The sequence below is a fragment of the Amblyomma mixtum genome, chromosome 3 (assembly GCF_055824585.1).
Source record: "Amblyomma mixtum isolate Tamu chromosome 3, ASM5582458v1, whole genome shotgun sequence".
Taxonomy (NCBI): domain Eukaryota; kingdom Metazoa; phylum Arthropoda; class Arachnida; order Ixodida; family Ixodidae; genus Amblyomma; species Amblyomma mixtum.
In genome coordinates this window covers 172,954,785-172,973,844 of record NC_143014.1, presented here as the reverse complement: position 1 = coordinate 172,973,844, position 19,060 = coordinate 172,954,785, and the positions used below count along the sequence as shown (strand labels likewise).

At 50.0% G+C, this 19,060-nt stretch overlaps 1 protein-coding gene across 3 annotated transcripts in view; it reads left to right on the top strand.

Moving 5' to 3' along the window:
* Positions 1–19,060, top strand: part of LOC149352732 (uncharacterized) — a 147,240-nt gene that overhangs the window by 65,885 nt on the left and 62,295 nt on the right. For 2 of the 3 annotated variants that reach the window (XM_089581945.1, XM_089581944.1), the window contains exon 2: positions 15,627–15,828. In XM_089581945.1, the coding sequence (XP_089438071.1) occupies positions 15,657–15,828 (172 nt within the window). In that variant the 5' untranslated portion in view covers positions 15,627–15,656. Of the gene's footprint in view, positions 1–15,626; positions 15,829–19,060 lie in introns of those variants that run through there. The other variant, XM_089581946.1, reaches the window with a different exon arrangement.

Sequence of the window (19,060 nt, the reverse complement as noted above, 5' to 3'; positions counted from 1 at the left end):
TGGGCGGCCTCCACGCACTGGATCGTAAATGGGCGATTTCATGTCGGCTTTCACCCTGCATCTTGCGACGTTCAGGCTAGCGTGTAAGTTGCAAACTTCAACGTTAAGCAGCGGTTACAGAAGTGTGTAAATTTAGTTATTTGGACGATACTGTTCCGAAAAATAAGCTGGTTATACGCTTCTCCAAAAGAATGGCACTAGAACTTTGACGTAGGCGTGGGTAGTTTCTAGCTACGCCCAGCAATTCTGAAGTTTCCATCTCTCTTTCTGTCTCATGACTGTCAGCCGCCAGGCGTTCTGTTTCTCAGTGCGAGTTCGCGGATTGATTTCGGGATGCACCGGTAGCGTTTACATGGCAGCGACATGCTGTAACGTTCAGATTTGTCGCTGTTTAAGAACCCACGACCTCGCTAGGAGGTCTTAAGTTTGCTGCGTTCATCGAAGGAAGGGGAAGTGCTTCCTAAATCTTACCTTTTCAAAGTCGTTATACTTTGGCGAACTTTTTGTGCGAGATCGAATTCCAGGAAGGCAACCGCGGCATCAGGCGAATGAATCATGAACCTATGAACTCATGACTATTACGAGATAGCCGCACATCCGTTATTGCATACGAGTCTTGTTCTGCCTGTGTCCGCATACAAACAAACCAATGTAAAACGGTTGCATTGTCAGTACGAGCATGTGCAAATAAGACGCGTTTTGCAAAAATAGCTCCAGTTTGTTTAGGTTGCACTCAACTACACGAGGCGCCGCCTCTGGCGCTGCAGGGTCACGCCAGAGTCCCGTCAAGACGGAGGTATGCGGTGACGGTAATATATGTGTACGCGTTACGCTCAAGCCCTTCGACATACGTGCAGCCGGCGAGAAGTAAGATGTCCGCTTCAAGAAACCAAACGTTCGCCGCAGGTGAAAAGAACAAAGAAGTTGGAGCTCAGGTAGAAACCAGGATGCGTACACGAAATGGCTCCCAGCCCTGCACGTCGAAAACGACCGTGCCTGCACACACTGTACGCGCGCGAACGGGGGCACCGAGCTTCCCACATTGCGCTCGATGCTGGGCCAGATGGCCGGCTCCCGCATTATATACCGACCACTCTTGTGGAGCGGCAGAGTATCATCGGCAAGAGAGCCCGCTTTGCAGAGGGCAGAGAAGCGCGCGATTGGGGAGGCCTTCGGCGATCGTTACAGCAGCCGCGCGCTGATCGCCTCGGTCGATTCCCTTTCGATCAGCGCAGGCAAAGCGGCTCGGCTATCGAGCGCAGCTGCGAAGCGCATGACGGCAAGTAAATGGACACATTTTTCGGAAACTAATTACACTTGTAGTTTGAGCGAAGGTTCGTTGACTGAGTGAGTGACTTGGTTCTTACGCCCGGCCAGTACACGACGCTCGGCTGCTTTTACTGGGGCTGTATAGAGGGCTCAAGCCGCGTCATGCGAGCTTATCGATCCTTACACTTGCGGCAGGGTAATCTTTTCGGCGCTAAATAAGGGGTGAAGAACTGCTGGTAATTTCGCAGGTCGTGCAGTATACGCGAGTCGACAATCGTGCAGTCTGCGCTGTACACTCTACGACCGCACTCCATGGCGATGTGTGCACCGTCCTGGCAGGAAACGCTGGCCGACGCCGTATACCACTGAAACTACTTGGCGCAGACATCGGCAAGCCAGCTTGAACCTCCTACCTGAAGCGTAATCGTTGGTTGAATACCAATTGGGCGTTTCCTGCGACCGCAGTGCCTGTCGCCGCGGCGCGCAGCAGAAGCACAAAGTATCCGGCTGCGCACAGAAAGCAGTTAATCAACTTTCGTGCAGTCACTCTCGGCGTTAACGATGCTCACTATAGAATAACTTTCGCCTTGGTTGCTACACTATATAGTCGCGCAAACCATACCTAGTAACCCCAACTGCTTTCCTAAGTTGCTGCCGTACAGCTATCGACCTCCGCGGTGGCGCACAGCTCCGCATATGCGCCGAGGCCAAGTCCAGTTTCTGGAGACCTCGAGATTCCTGCGCGCATAAGCGGGGAACCGTCGTCGCATCTCCGGTTGGCGTAATCCCTGCGTGGAGTAAAGGTATGGAAATCCGTATATCTCCTTCCCTGGACGGTGGGCAGCAGCTGATTGCCTTGAAATAAGCCACGCATTTCATACTTGGAGTTCTCGCGAACATGTTGGGCAGAGATTAGCCTTAAATGGGTCAAAGTGTGTTCGCCCCAAACTCCGAATTTCTCGGCAACCTCCAAAAACTTGGTATACGCTCAGCCGCGCGGTTGTAATTCAGCTGGAACGACCGGCGTTCAGCGAGAGGGATCATGCACGAAGGCCAACTCTTGGCGACCAGTTGGCTGGCGAGTAACCCGTCCGCCCAGGCTCTGTCCTGTATAAATTATCTAATCGCCGTTTCTAAGCAGCCATGGCCGAAGGTGACGGAATTATTAGGCGCTCGAGGTGGGACGAGGACAGGCTTCGAGAGGAAGCGGACCAGACGTTCGCCTAGTTCTCCGTCCATAGTAGGAAGGACGCCCCGTCTTGCTTGCTGAATGCAATATGCGATTTGACGGTTTCTGGCGAATGTCATCGCAAGACATCATCTAGGACCGTTTCATTCTGGCGCTTCTGGTTGTGTCCTCCGAAAACGGAGAAACGCGAACATAAAGAGGATGTGCTCAAGCCAACTGACTTGTTGCGAGCTATGGTTTTCTTTTTCGGTGCACCGGCGCCGTACATCATGAGGAGAGGGACCCATTTAGGAAATGTCTCGTGCATACATCTCCGCGCGCGTCACGTGCCTTCACTGCGCCGGCTGAATTGACCCCGCGGCGGCTGGACAGTTTCGCGCGCTGTTCGACCCTGCCATTGTCAACTTCTTTCCCTTCTCTCTGGGGCTTTGACCGCGGCGAAGCAAACAAGAGTGCGCCGCGTGTACGACGTGTTCGAGCCTGAAATGATTGTAAACGCTTTATTCGAGCCACTTCTTTCTCCGCAGCCGTAGAGGTAAACTGAGCCCCGCGATAACGGGCCATTCATTGGAGCCGCGAGGTTCCCCTTGATGACCATAGCGTCCGGCGGCGGCCGCTTGCGTCAGTGCGGCGGCAGAGCCCCCCGGGGAGCCGTACCCGCGTGGGCCGACGGCGCGCACTCTGGCCGGATAACGTCGGATAACGAATGTCCCCCGGTCCGTCCCCGGCGGCACTGGGCCGCAGGTGAATGGCTCCGGCGGTTCGTGTCCCCCGAGGAGACGCCTCCTGCCAGCGTGCGCACTATTCTTCCCACTCTTTTGACTGCCCCCCCCCCCCCCCCCCCCCCCTTTTCCTTTCTTTTTCCCCGATTTAGCTGGGCCGCTTAGCCTGCGTGTTCTGCCATCTGATAGAGCCGTGCGCCCGCACTTCGACGCCGTAAAGCGCAGCAGCCGCGGCGCTGGGCCGACTGACGGCGTCACTGTGCGTAGGGTGCAAGTGATAACGAGCGACGCGCGTTACGCCAGCCATCGCCGCAGTCGTCGTCGCTGCGGTGGCGTCCCGCGACGACCCACCACCATGAGAGCGCGCGTGGCGGCAAAAGAGAGAGAGAGAGAAAAAAAAGTTTGCGCTGGTTCGTTTTTCCTCGCGCTTCCCTCCCGACCAGATTTAGCGCACACGCCCGTTAGGAATTACGAAGGCGCCTCCCCATCCAGCGGCGTTTTCTTTTTCTTTTTTCCCGGTTCACTGGTAGCGAAAGGCGGAGTTCGCAAACCTCGCGTAATCCACAAAAGTTCGCTGACCCGCGCACTCGGTGTGGGTGCGCGGTGCGACTCGCCCGTAGCACCGCGCTTCGCCTTCTCGCGGGGGCCGTGCGTGCGTTCTGGCTTTCGGCGGCTGCCCTTGTCGACGACGCCGCGTGGTTGAAGCGGCGCGATCATTGCGTCGGGCTGCCGAGTTATGTGGGTCGAGATCATTTGATCGCGCCCGGGATATGGGCGGGCGACGCTCCGGCGGCCGCGGGATTACGCCGCTCGGCTGTGCTGCTGCTGCTGCAGTTGTGCGGGCGTGCGTGCGTGCGTGCGTGCGTGCAGAGAGCGCGGCCTTCCTAGCATACGAAGACGACGACGCGAAGCGCGTCTCGTCAGGGCAAATCACGCTCTGGCCGTGTGTGCCATGAATATTCATAACGCATGCATAATGGCAGCACTTGTTTAAAAGCCAGTCTGCCGCTGGCGCCGCCGCCAGCCGTCGCACGCACGCTCAGTTTTAGAAACTCCGAAACGCGTTGAAAAAAAAAGAAAAGAAGAAAACTGACTGCGGAGAGATGGTTTAGGAGTCGGCTTGTGTTTGAGAGGCATAGAGCTCTTCCACCCAGTTTAGAAGCCAGTTCCGTGGTTCCAGAATGGAGTGCATTGGGACATTTGAATGATTCGCTTGTAGAGGAACGGTTCCCTTCGGCCGTGCTCTGCGTGCAAGCGCTGCGCACTACGTCGCTGTCGTGCTGTCGTCAGCGTGCGTCAATTTCATCGGCCACCCCAACTTAATATGGGAAAGCGGCAGCGGCACGTCCAATACCATTTTTCCTACGTTTACTCGGGAGTGGGAATTCCTTTTTTTTTTTTTCGAGCACTTCAAGGCTTGAGCGCGCATTGCTACTTGCCTCCGAGCTGGAATTAAACAGCGAATGAATTCCTATTCGACGCGAGATTGACCCACAGGTGCGGCACCATCGCTCCTCCAGTGGACCGGCAGGCGGCGGCACCCGCGGTTCGCTTCAAAGTTTACGGAGGGTTTTTTTTTTTCCGAAGAAAAAGTGGATGACTGATATACTGCTATAAATGCTTTCAGATTTTCCGCTGGAAACCGGAGGATCGGCAAACGCTGCGCGAAAGAAGCGCGGATTTTAGGAAAACTAGAGACTGGCACGCAACCGTGCGCATAACCCCTACTTTGTGATTTGCTCGCGTGGTTTTGCATGCGTTTTCCTTGTACAGCGCTCTTGGGCCCGATATATTCATTGCATCACACTTTTCTAACGGCAGTTTTGTTTTTTTCTTCGCCTTTTCGCCAGTACGCACCCTAAATCCTGCCGTCGCAGAGGGGTTGCAGTCATACGGGCGTCAGGCAGGGAAGTTCGGTGTCACTTCCAGCGGGTGCAGTTCGCGTCATGAAGTGTAGCTGTAGCGACACGGTGCTGCACTGGGAAGGAAAGTGCCATTGGAAATTTACTTTTCCTGCAACGACCTACGCATGCGCTTCCCCTTCTCTGTTTTTCGAAGGCGAAGCCGCTATGCCTGTCTTGCTCGACAGGTGCTTGCTTTGCCAGAGACACGACGAACTGTGCGGGACGATACAGCATTTTCTACGCATTTCTACGCAGCATTTTCTAAAATGTGATAGCCTTAAAGGGCAACTGCATAAGTTTTAGAAATCGACGAGCTTAAGAGGGTCGAATGTGCGAAGCTTTCAGGTAAAGCATGCGAAGTCCTTTTGGGCTAGCATTTGAAATGGTGACGTAATCGCCGATTAAAATCGTGACGGCATTCAAGTTTCTCCGCAGCGCACAACGCCTAGTGGGGGCGCATGACGACGTCATCGAAGGTATCGGTACATTTCCAATGCATAAATGCTTGCTTTCAAGGAAAAGAAAACCAACGCCACCGAAGGCGGAGTCCGCCGAGCGTTGTTTGGCAGCGCCCAACGAGGCACAGCATTGTGTGGCTGACGGCAGCGGTAATTTGAAATAATACCTTCCGTGACGCCACACTGAACTTCCCTGCGCTGCTCCGGTGCTTTGAGTAGAAGCACAAAATTCAATAATCGATCATGTCACTATTTTAAATGCGAGTGCAAAAACACTTGGCATGCTTTACCTACAACCTATATAGATTTGAATTGTTGAATATCGCGAAATTCTCAAAAAGTGGTGCAGTTGCCCTTTAATCAAAGTGCGAGTGCTAAGTGAACTATGTCTCCTGAGAATTCCACGTTTGAAGCACCATTCCACAGTCGGAACTGCACCTTGAGGTGTCAGGAGTGGGCGTGGAAGGGATCTCGGAAAAATGCCTCACTTGAGCTGTAGTCCAAGCTGTCACTGTTCATCCGTTTTGCGAGCCATCTAGTGTTTCGCAATAATACGAATTCCCATGCCTCTCCAAGAGGAACTATTGCACCAGTCCTTTTCTTTCTTTTTTTTTTTTCGTCTGAACTGTGACGCGGAGAGGACCACTACTTGCAGAACGTGGTGGGCATGTTACAATTATTCGTGACAGCATTAAGTCGTGTTATATTATGTGTTTGGGTTTTTCCTATAATTTTTGGAATTTGCCATATTAGACCTTTTCCTCTGAGCACAGTTATGTTTTGTATGACTTCAACCCGTGCTACATGATTCCCCTCGAGGCCCCATTATGTGATGCCATATAGGCATTAAGGAGAAGATAAATGATAGTGGTTAAAATATTTCTTTTTATCGTTCTGTTCCACTAAAATGCATATCTTTTTTAATTCAGACTATCTCGGCTGACATGCGAACTATTCGAGAATGCTCGATATATTTGCAACCACTGGTTATTATGCTTATTCGCTTCAAAATTAAATATTTGATAATAGCTCATCATTATTGGAAATGACAAGCTGTGCGAGTTGGTATATTTTATTTTCATAGTGAAAAAGCAGAGAGGAACCACATGGAAAATTAAGAATTTAGTTGAGAGTCAGCGTTCGTGTCGCATTTTTTTTTTTTTGGTTTCGCCCCTTTGTTCCGCGCTATTAAAAAAATATTCGCATGCGAGGCTAATTTCTCGAAATACCGTTTTCGCGTCCGCAGTTCGGCAACGGTAGACAACGCACTTTTATGTTTTGTTTTGAAGTATATGTTCTTCCACTATTTACTATTAATGCAAAGAAAATGAACCGGTAGTGGGTATTTGCATCGTAAAATATATGCTAAAAAAGACAGACAGGTCCACTGCGTAAATATGAACCCGTTATCGTTTATTTCGTTGCTCGAGACACGTGCGTTGCGTTTTACGGTTGTTAAAGAAACGCACCGACCTCTTTAGCGCACGGTGATTATGGAGGGGACATAATGGAGGCCATTAGACGAGTGAAGATCTGCCCTATTAATCTGCTACAGTTAGTTATACATGGGGAGCGAGCCGCCGCGGCAACATGGTCTCCTGTTACGACATCTAACAGGCAGACAGGCGTCTCTGCCTCATTCGCCAGCAGTGAACATCATCCGTTATTGTGTTTCTTCTTGCGGGTATGCAACCATCGCGAGCGAAGCGCGAAGGTTGCGCGGGCGCGCGCGCGTGGTGGAGAATGTGAAGAAGCCACGTTGCACCCGCGCGATGAGCGGGCTACGTGTCTTTTAGTTTTAAGCCACGCCACGGAAATGAGCTGGGTGGATGCTCGCATCGGCAGCGACTCGCGATAGGAACAAGACAAGAGCGTGTGTGGTGATGCATGCCGACGCTCCTATTCGATCCCCTGCGGTGTCGCTGAAGAGCGCGTGCAGTGTCCCTCGGGCGACTACCGTCGGAGCCCGAATCGAAGCACGTGGCGCGCATCCATAGCGATGGGGAGGCGGCTGCCGGTCATTGCCCGCCGTCAGATGCAGGGAACCTGGGGCTTCCCTGCGCATTACGGTTTTGAAACTGCTGTGAATACACGGCGCAATGAAGCGGGCAGACAGAAGAGAGGAAAAAAAGGAGGGAAGACATTGACGAGAGAGAACGCATGTTGTCTCGCGCTCCGTGCTTTCGCAAGCGCTCGGGATTGTTGCCTTTGTCTTTTTGCACAGCGAGCTCCCCCTAGTGCCGCGCTTATCGGCGGTCGAACTAGCGCGCGCCCGCCGACGGCCGCCTTTTGACGCCCGGCTGGCGCCCCTGAAGGATTGCCAGACAGCCGGTCTCAAGCGGCTCGGTCAGCGCCGAATAAAAGAGCGGAGCGCATTCGAAATCAGGTTTGACCTGGATGCATACGATTACGCAACGGACGGGCCCAGTTGCTTGTCCAGCTGGGTCTCGCAAATAGCAGCGTCGAGACGCCTTCGCCATTCGATACACGTCGGTATAGAGCGGCACGCTGCGGCCACCTCGACGCGTTGCTCTAAACTTCCTTTTTACCGGGGGCGAGACGCAAACAGCAGAATAGGTGGAGGAGAGGATGCGAGTATCAACGAAAAGAAAAAGTGGGGGGAGGGGGCTAGTACCGTGGTCTTGAAAAGGCAGTTTGAAATGTAGCATAAAAAGGGGTAAACAAAGTTCCGGGGTACGCGATGTGCGCCTGCGATGAAAGAAGCGCACTTGTTTTGAGTATCATCGCGATAAAAAAGAAGGAAAAAAAAAAACGGAAGAAATGCACACAGGACTCGATCGCTCTTCAGCTAGACTGTAGCCGAGAAGCAGGCCGATGCCGCCTGCTGGCCAGGAGAAGAACGATATTCCATTGCTTCATTCAAAAATAAAGACGGTGCAGCCGAGAGCCTTTGAGAACGCAAAGAGCGGTCCGGCAGCTCCTGTTATGACATTAGGGAAAATCACGAAGCGGCCATCTCCGCGCACTTTGCGTAACAAGCGGCAGCCGAGAGATAGAGTGAGACCGGGCGCGCGACATACATGCGTACGGCGATCGCGCGCCTGCCGCCCGTAGCACAAAAGGGCCGACGGCGACGAAGTCCTCTCCTCCGCAGTCCTTCTCTCCGAGAACCTGAGTCCCGCTGCGTACCAGAGAAAGACGACGAGCAGCCTTTGATAGCGGCAGTGAAGGCCCTCTGCATACAAAATGCATTATACGCCGATTGGAAATCGAGTTTCTCAGTCGCCACTGAAGAGGAAAAGGCGCGGGTAGGGGAGGAGGTTGCCGGGTGAGCAAAGGCGGCCTACGTGAGCAGCAGCCATGCGTCGGGAATGCTGGACGTGGAGGTCTTGCGTCGCGAAACAGGAGCCCGGAGAGGGGGGGGGGTTCGGATGCGTGCCGCTCGCACGTGACCCTCTTCATCAGGCAGCGCCGCGAAGCACAGCCGTGCAAAACCGCTCCGATAAACACGTGCGGCTCTGTTTCTCAGTTTGACGACACGGAACCCCCAATTCAAGGGCGCACGAGTAAGTTTTCTTCAGGTGCTACCAGGACTGTTTAACGCCGCCAGTATGTGCGTGCGTCCGTGGTCGTTATGCTGCTGCTGATAACGGGCTTTTATGGTGCAAGGGCATCTTTGGCCAAGGAGCGCCAAGGTGGATGGATATTTTTGTTAGAGGAAAAACAAAACACGTTCACTGTTTCCCCTAAATGGGGATACCTTAGCTGCATCGTAAGGTGGGAAGAAAGGAGGGATCGGTAGAGCGATGAAAAGGTATACTGACAGTTCGACGTCGAGTCACTGCGGGACGCTCTCGAGACAAGGCACATGCTAAGGACTTTACAGCCGTGTGCTGAGGTTTAAGCCTTACAAGTAGCCAGGCTAGCATTGCAGCGCGGGGCTGACCACGAGGCAAGAGCCATGGAAAAATGTGATGTCATTTCGGAAGCGCTGAAATTTCACACTGATAGGCAGGACACAAGAAATCATTGAAGCACAAATAATAGCATTACTCGGGAGTAACTGCGTCAGTTCACCGTCGATCTCATTGTCAAGAAAAGAGCTCTCGGTCCATAGTATGGCCTAGTAATCTGTTACTTCGTTTTCTTGCTAATGCTGTCATTATAGTGCTTGAAGACGGGCATAAAACTGGAGGGGGCAATTATGACGCGATGGAGCAATGGGTTAATTCCCATATATGTGGAATTGGTAATCCTCGACTTTACATTCATGGATTCCTGGGAGTCCTCTTACCACTCCCGTCGCAGCGGTGCACCACTGCGTTGCACATCGATGCACCTGCGATGGCAGGTGTTGCCACCGGTAGGGCTTGTGCAACCCAGGTTGCTCACCTCAGCAGCCTGTCGCGACCAGTCATTAAACTGCGACCTGCCACGGCGGGCAGTTTGCTCACAATCCTGTAGGCAGGTTGTGATGACGTCACATTGTCACGTGACCTAGGTGGCCCAACTGCCACCTAGTGCTGCCCCAGCCCATTTCTCGCACAAAACGCCGACGATGACGCCTGATTTTCTGTTTGGGTTTCGCTTAATAAATCAGTTGGAAGTTAGTGCTCGTTAGTGCTGTTTCCCTGTATCCATGTGAAATTTCAGCGCTTCCGAGGTGACATAGTATACAGGGTGTTGCACATAACTTGAACGAAGGGTTAAAAAAAGTGCCGTACCGAAGCGGAGCGGGGTGAAACCAATGACATGCTGTTTGCCGACGTGTGGCGCTCCTCAGAGTGTTTTTAAAATTCCCCTTAGTTAATTAGCTAGTATTAAGTATGCAACTTTTGTAATGTTCACTTTAGTGCGTTTCTTACATTTGTAGAGGGAGCTTAGAAAGAATCGATCCAGCTTTTGTAGCAGCGTACCTTCTACGTGGTCCTTTTTCTCGGCATTTAAAGAAAGCCCGCGAAATACGGCAAAAAAACACACACACACACACACACACACACACACACGCACACACACACACACACACACACACACACACACACACACACACACACACACACACACACACACACACACACACACACACACACACACACACACACACACACACACACACACACACACACACACTCTCTCTCTCTCTCTCTCTCTCTCTCTTGACTGCGCTAATACGCTAATGTATTACAGCACTCCCAACCGTGTTTTGAACGAACGAAACGTGCGCGCTGACCGTGTCCATGTGAGCAACGCGCGCACGCACGCACGCACAAGCACACACACACACTAGCCCTATCCAGCTACTACCCTTGAAAATGGGATGTGCGCTACGACTGGTCGTCCATACGTTAAGACGGGTGTCCGCACTGAACTATGTTCATGCGTGATAAGGTAACGGAATTCCACGCATCGTCATTTCTACCTATAGATCCTAGAAACGTTCCTGCTGTCGCCTTGCTGGGCCCATGCATACCTGACACGATGAAAGTCGGATCGATCTTTCAACGCGATTACATCTAAGAATGAACGGAACACAAGAAAAAGGAGGATGACAGGACGGAGCGCTGAACTAACAACTTTTATTTCGAGAAGAGGCAGGGGAACCCGTTTTTAAGAGGAGCATATCAAGCCACATGACCGAGGCAAAAAGACTGCAAGATTGCATCTTGTAAGTCAAAGCCATGGAAACACTGTCAAAAGTGTTCAAAGTTTTATTTTTGGATATTTTTCTCGGACTCATTTGCGGAACTGCGCGTCGCGTTGTTATTAGCATTCGCGCGCACACGGATGTGCGATAAGATGAGCGGCGCAAGTTAGGCGACGTCAGAGATGCGGCGAGTCCCGGTAGAACTATGTATACGTTGGCTCATTCGCGATGTTCCAGTGCGACCCACTCTCTGAAATTCGCTCGCCCTTCTACGCCGGACTTGAGCGACGCAAGATGGAGCCAAGCAATCCCAAGCTATGCGCTTTTCGCCGTCGCGTTCGCTCTTTCCTCTTCTCTCTCTCTTTTTCGCGCGGTGACATGTCCCGACGCTTCTTTCCGGGAGGCAGAAAGCAGTTCAAGTTCTTGTTCCTCATAAACTCCGACGTATATGCCGCGGACTGCGCACACGGTCTCGGCTGAGCCGAGAATTTTTCAAGCTGCTTCAAGAGTTACTTATTTTGAAGCCGCGAATAAGAACAATAGTTCCATCTCTTCTCTGGTTCTCCTGATTAACAAGGAAAGGAATGAAAGATCTCCCTGCCTACGATGGGTCGCAACTTGCGCCTCTCTACCGACCGTGCACCGGCGCGCCGTCCGAGTAAGATTCGCAAAATTTTTGTCGGCGCTGTCACAAACTCACACTTCAGCCCCTCTCTCCCCGCCCGTCATCCGGCAGCACGCCCTGCTGCATTCATTTGGCTAAGTTGGACAGAGCAGTGCGCACACGTGCCCGCACACAAAATGAAGAACCAAGAGACGGCGGAACGTAATCGGAGACGACGGCGACGGCGATGGCTCGCAAACGTAAGACACACCTCCAAATTTCGGCGCGCACACTGCGCACATCCGCGCGCGCGCTTCGCCCTGGCAGGCATAAATTTGTGCGCACCGCTGAGCCGCTGACAGGTTGGGCGCCTCTGCCGCGGCTGCAGCTGGGCGAGATTTGAGACTCGAGAAACGGCTTTGGTCTCGACGCGCAGTAGCCGCCCACTGCACAGATGAGCGCCTGCCCCTCGCTGTCGGCTGGCGAAGCGCACGAAAAAATGGAAAGAATGAAAGGAAAGAAGGGGAGTGGTGGGGCAGAAAAGTCTGAGGAAAAGGAGTCATAAAGAACTCTTCCCGAGATAAACACGAGATACGGAGGAGAAGCAGCTTTCGCGCTGGCCGATCTCGCTCGCGTCACATTTTTTTTTTTTTTTTTTGCGATCGACTTAGCGTGCACGCGTTCTTTTGAAGGCGAAACGGAATCGTATATCGGAAGCAACAAGACGCCACACGACGCCCGGCTGTTTCCGCTGAGGAGATTCTCCTTTATCGTTTCTATAGTTTTTTTTTTATGTGTGCGCTGATTCATGTCGGTCTCCGATTCGATTGTAGCGCTTGTTTTTTGGCAAAAAAAAAGAGAAAATTATTTGTCGATGGAGTGCGGAGCGGGAGCGGGCCAAATCGTAGCATTCAACTTTTATGTTGGCGCCTGGTTCTTCGCTCTGTAGCTTTTAGTTATTTTATCTGCGTCCTCCTACACCTTTCTTTCTTGTTCGTATTATTGGTATTCGTTTTGCCTGCGTCGTCTTGAATTCTAAAGTTCGAATCAGGGTTTCGAAAACGCCACGTTGGTAAGTCGAAAAAGCAGAGAATTACCAGCGGGCTTTAGTTGTAGACGCATTTACTAGTACATATGTGACGGTGCGTCGAGATTTATTTACGGAAAACTCGTACCCATAGATTCCCTACTGGACGTTCTACGGATTAAAATGCATCCCGCCTCAAAGAAAACAAACCGTTGCTGAATTACGCGTCGCGTTCGCCCTCTAGCTGCCCGGATTGCTTGAATGAAGCCGTCTGTGGCTACGCCGACATTGTCTTAGGAGGCGAATTTACGCGGCCAGGCGATCATGAGCAGCGGGAATGGTTCCCGCCGGGATATGAATGAACCTTTTAATTATGGCCGTTAGAGAACACGTTTAGGCTAAAGTGCCTGGATAGGATTTGTGCTGCTTGTTCTGTTTTCGCCTTAAAGCATACATAGGCGCTTAAGAGTGTAGAAATTAAGGCAGTCCATTCTTCAAGATTGCTTCGCTTTGAAAAATGCTCGCAATTAGCGCGCTTTCCGACACACCCCTCAGTAAACCTGGCAACGAACCCATTTAATTGCGCATCTACGCGCGCGCCGCGCGTGCGTACACTAAACTAATTGCACCCAGATGTGGCGAAGGATTGCGACGTGCTGTGCTATAGCGTCGGTGGCTGATGTATCATGAAGCACTGTAGATAATGCGACTGATGTTCGAGCGGGCCCGAAAACAAAAAGCAATAACTAAAAGGATCATCGAGGCCGGCGCTTAGCACGTGCGCCCGTCAGGAAAGGCCGGAGCCTTGTTGTGAAGTTTGCCCTTTCGGCTGCGCCATTAGGCGCGATGAGGGCTCATTTTCGTTTTTTTTTTTCTGCGCAATAGACGTTCTTTTTGTGCATCAATGAGTGACGCAGTTTTTTTTTGTAATTTTAATCTAGGCAGAGCATTCCTGGAGTGCGAATGCGTGTGTGGAGCATTGATGTCGAGAAAGGTGGAGGTGGTCACTGTTATTAGCATCCATTCTATTTCAGATAGACACTCATTTTTAAGAACTGTCCTTCCCCGAATACGACCTCATCTTTCTTCGACACGAATGAAGATGGAAATTAATGCGATTAAGGAAAACGCGCATTCGCTTACTTTTCACACTATACTCGCTTACGACTGCTGCAACTTCGCACACCCCTTACCCCTCCTGCCTTTCAACATGTCTTCACTGATCAAAATAGCACGCGCAGCAAGACTGAAAACACTCTCTTTTCAAAAGTGGGGAGGCTTTACTGATTCCAAAAATTGTGCAATCCTAACTTTGTCTGCAGAGCAACGAAATAGAAAACGAACCATGAACATCTTTACTGACTCAAGTGAGATAAGTGTCGGCGAATGCCAGTCTTATCAGAACATTTGGGGTGTTCAGGAAGCAGGAAAAAGCAAAGCAACGACAAAGTATCTACAGCATTGTGCATGTGTCAACAAATGAGTGCGGAATAGTTTGTATGTTCGAGATGTTTCCATAGGGTCATGTGGTCGCCTGCAAGGCAGCAGAGACAGCGATGAAGGACTTAGTTCAGGCCAAATTTATGGGCAACTGTTGGGACGGACAACAAAGCAGAATCGCAAAATAATTAAAAAAAAACAGGAAAGCATGATACATAAAGAAGCCGTCTCTACGAAGACAAGGAATGAGTACGAATACGTGAACGCCGCGTCGATAGCTCTGACCAAGAGGGGACTCGGGTAACTGAAATGAAGCAGCCAAATGAACAAAGAACGCATTCTCAGCACTCTGGCCACGTGATAGCAGGCATAAATTATCACTGTGTGTGAGCCCCCCCACCCCACAGGGATACTTAAAGCCATTCCCGTGCTTGAAATTAAGCAGTTAAAAGTAATTAAGCACTCATCCTATTCGTAGTCTGTCTTTTCCTCCGCCTTTTTTTTTTTTTTTTTTTTGTCGGAAGGTTAAGTACTAGCCCCGATCGTCGCTGCTTTTTCTTTGAACGGACGGTCCAGTTTGCACGACGTATTTCTTCAACATTTTATGCTCCAAAAAATATTGATCGATGCCGTTTTCCCACAGAAAACTTCTCGCTTTGGGGAAGGGGGGGGGGGGGGGGGGGGCTAGCCGCCACTTCAAATGCGCCCCTGACTTCGTGGTGTAACAAGCTGGTTTAGAAGCGTGACACACACACTGCGGGATGATGCACACTATTTATTTGTGGAAAGGGAGCAGAGCTGTGGGGCGTGGTGAATGCTAGTTCCGGTAAACACCGAACATTACTAGAAATTCGGCCCAGAGGGTGATGATAGCTTACCGATCGCGACGCAGAACGATGACTACTTTTAACCTGGACCACTTTTGGGGTATGTGTCTCCAGGCTCCGCGAAGTTGCGCCCATTAACGAAAGAGAGGGATGAAAACAACTTTATTGGAGACCTGTTGACTTTAAGGTCTCGTGAAAAAGAAACGCTTACACGTACTCCAAATGAAACCGAGCACTCCAGAAGGAAGGGGGGAAGGTATGGGAAATAGGGGAATGCAACGGCATCATTACATGAGTGTAGTGTGCATTCTGTATCTGTCCCGATTTCCGGACACTTGAGACTGTCAGCTGTGGCACGCCGTCCGAAATTGCAGATCATTAGTGGAGTGGGGAGAACGTCAGTTCAAAACATTTTCGAAGGATGCGTGCTTGTTCTGCGTTGAACGAGCGGCGTACGATTTTGCAATAGGCCTCGACATGACGCCGGCTCTCCTCCCTTCGCGGAGTTCAGATCGCTTTGCTCGAATCGCTGAGCGGAGGGTTGGCGCTGACCCGCGCGCTCGTATTATTCTCTGACGCAGGACCGGGGGCCATGACGCTGCGGCGTCTTGATGGCTGCGGCGCGCCCGGAGGCTGCGGCCCGGAGGCGTCGGACGCCCGCCTGGAGCCCTGAGCCCAGCGGCCGTCGCCCCATGCATCGACAGCAGCGCCGGCGTACAGGCTGGCGCGGCGGCGCCGGCCTCTCCTGCGGAGTAGCAACGGGCCGCCGTCTGCTTTGGAAAGGTGCGTGCCTATCTGGAAGTGCCGCGGTTGTGGCCAGCACGGCTCCATCGCCGCATGCGTTGCCGTTCTTGTACGCTGGCGCAATTGCGTCTACTGCGCCTCAGGCAAGTTTCGTGGCCCGGCGTGGTTGGGCAAACCAGACAGTCCAGTGTCCGAACTTGTTACAAGGTTGCAAACGCTCGATTTTTGTTTTATTCTTATTTACTCCAGCTATCATCAGATTGCGGACTGCGCCGTCATTAATAAATTTGGAGCATCTTAAAACGCGCGATTATCCATTTTCGGGTGACAGAAACGTTCGTTGTAAGCAAATAGGGTCGCGGCTTGCGCTATATCCGACAGCGCATCCTGTTCTTATCGAAGATCTGGCATTATATTGCCTAGTTTTTCCTAGCTTGACTGCCCCGGTTCAATCTGGGCCTCCCCATGGTAGGGTAAGGGAAATAAACAGAAGACGTAGCGTTGTCCTAACCGGTCCAACTGCACTCGCACGTAAGATCACGGAAATTAGGACGGCTACTCTAATCGCATTGGACCGCCTTTTGTGCGAGAAGAAAAGTCTGCAGTAATATCAAAATGTTGAATGCGAAATATGAAGTAAAAACTAACTTCCTTTTCACAGTATGTTTTGAAAGCACTTCTATCGTGTCTCATTGAACCGCTGAGGTCTCCTTTACTTTTATTCTGCGCAACCAGAAACGTGCGGAGGTCTTCGTCAGCAGAGATTCTGTGCCCTCCAAAAATGTGACCCTGACGTTGTTACATGATCACTGATTTATTTCTCTTTTGTAAACTTATTCGTGCTTTAGAATTAGTTCGCGTTTCAAGAAATGATACGAGACGAGAAAGGGAACAATGACCGAGTTATGTTTCGTTTTCATATTCTTTATCTAGAATTGCTGGATATGAAAAGCGTGCGGTCAAGGGCTTGGCAGGGAGCCAGTCACCAATATTCGTAGTTTCATTTGCTTTCTTTCCACTTTGTCTGGCGGAATTTCGACAACAATGAGATGCCATCGATACTGAAATACGCATATTTGTGTTGGGCGTCTTTATTTTCTTTATTTTATTTATTCGGAACATTTTTTTTTTTTCAGACGCAATTCGGTCTTGGATAGTAGGGCAAAAGGCAGATGCTCTCTGCCTGACGAGGGCCCTGTCGCCCATACACTGGTCAGCAAGTACGAGTGATGGAATAGATTATTATACAAATGCTAATAAAAATAAACAGTAATAAAAACACGAACAACACAATTTGGCATGTTTTCGAACACGTATGCACTTTTTGCATGAAAGAAGAAATAGAAGATACTCATGGCACTGAATAAGGTCATGAAAGTTTTGAAGGTCTTTCTAAAGCTCCCAGTCGTACTGCACTGCTGCAAGATACCAAGGAAAGATGGGTGGGTGTTCAGAAAGTTACGGATTAAATGCACCAATGCTTGGGCACCATAACTCGTTGTGGCGGGTACTTTGAAGAAGCTCTGTCTCATGTCATACCGTGTATTACTGGGCAGGCGCAAGTCGGATAGTCAAAATGGATCTCGTATAATTTAATTTCTGATATGCGTTGCAAGTTTTAGATCGTATAACATGTTAACTTTAAGCACGTTATGTACTTAAAGTTACCTGGGCCTGAGCCGTGTGTTCCAACCGCGCAAGGTTCTCAATGCACCGCATGGCTCGTTTTTGGAGAACAACCTATCTGTCAATGTTGAACTTCGTAGTAGAACTCCCGATTAGTAAGCGGTAGTTTAGGTAAGACTGAACTGACGTTTTAATCAGACAGGGATTAGGTACCAATTTTGTGCAGCATACCAACAGATCTAGATACACTCGCGTGTATCTTATTTATTTGAGGCGTTCATCTCAAATGCTCCTAGAAGCGAACACCCCAAAATTTAAAAGTAGATACCCTGTATATTACAGACTCGTTAAATTTGATATTGATCAATGCGTCATCAGGTTTATTTCCTGGTTTAAAGATGACATATTTTGTTTTACTAACATTTAATTGTAGTTGATTTACACTCAGCCAAGACAGTAATTCATTCAACCATGTATTAGCCCGGCATGCAAGATCGCCCAAGTTATTGCCCGAAAAGAAAAAAACAAACAAACTGGGGTCATCAGCGTAGATAATAATGTCTGGGGTGTGTGGAATATGGACAATATCATTAATGTAGATAGTACAAACAAAAGTCTCAAAATGGAGCCCCGTGGAACGACATATGTTATCTCTTTTATCTGGGAGTGAAAACCATTGACACATGTATATAGCAACCTTCCAGATAAATAGATGCGGATCAACCTGAGCGTACGCCTTGATTGCCATAAAACGGGAATTTCTGGAACAGAACATGATACTTAATTGAATCGAAGTCCTTCCTAAAATCTAAAAAACCATCCGATAGTGAATAGTTTATTCTCAAAATTATTCAGCAGTTTTTCTTTAGCACTAAGTAATGCCATTTCAGTGGATCTTTTTTGCACGGAAACCGCATTTATCTTCAGCAGAGACTTTCTTATCTTCAAGGAACCTAATTAATTTCCAGGCGGTGCTCTAAAGTTTTTGAGACCACAGGCAAGATAGACATGGGAGGGTCGTTATTTACACCATCACGCCGGCCTCCTTTATGTACAACTACTACTTTGGCTATCTTCATGCCATCGGGGAAATTACCGCTAATCAAAACCTCATTACGAATATCCTGCAGTGGAGCACATGAAATATCGGCGACAGCTATGATGGGCTCAGATTTGAAGTCATCATCCCCAGGTGCTGTGCTTTTTTTGAAGGACGTGAGGAAGGAAACAATTTAAACTTCCGTACAAGGGTCCAGAAAAATCGAGTTCGGGCTTTCGGCACATATGTATTTTGTATTCCTCGTCCAGTGCCACAACAATAGTAGGTGCACCAGCAGTCAAAAAATGGTAATTGATTTTTTCTGCTAGAGAAGTATTACAGTACTCAGTACCTTTAAATGTTAGTATGTTAGGAATCGTTTCCTTGGGTTCCCCATAAGGTTTCTGACTTGGTTCAAGATTTTCGGAGGATTATTAGATATTGACATGAGCTTTCATAAAACTCAGTCTTGGCTTTCTTAAAATCGATGTTTAACTTATTTCGAACTTCCTTGTACTTCGATAATTTGCCAATATTTATCGAGTGAATAAATGTGTACTCATTTATGGGGCAGAAACGTAAAGGCTAACGAAAAGGGTTCAGCTT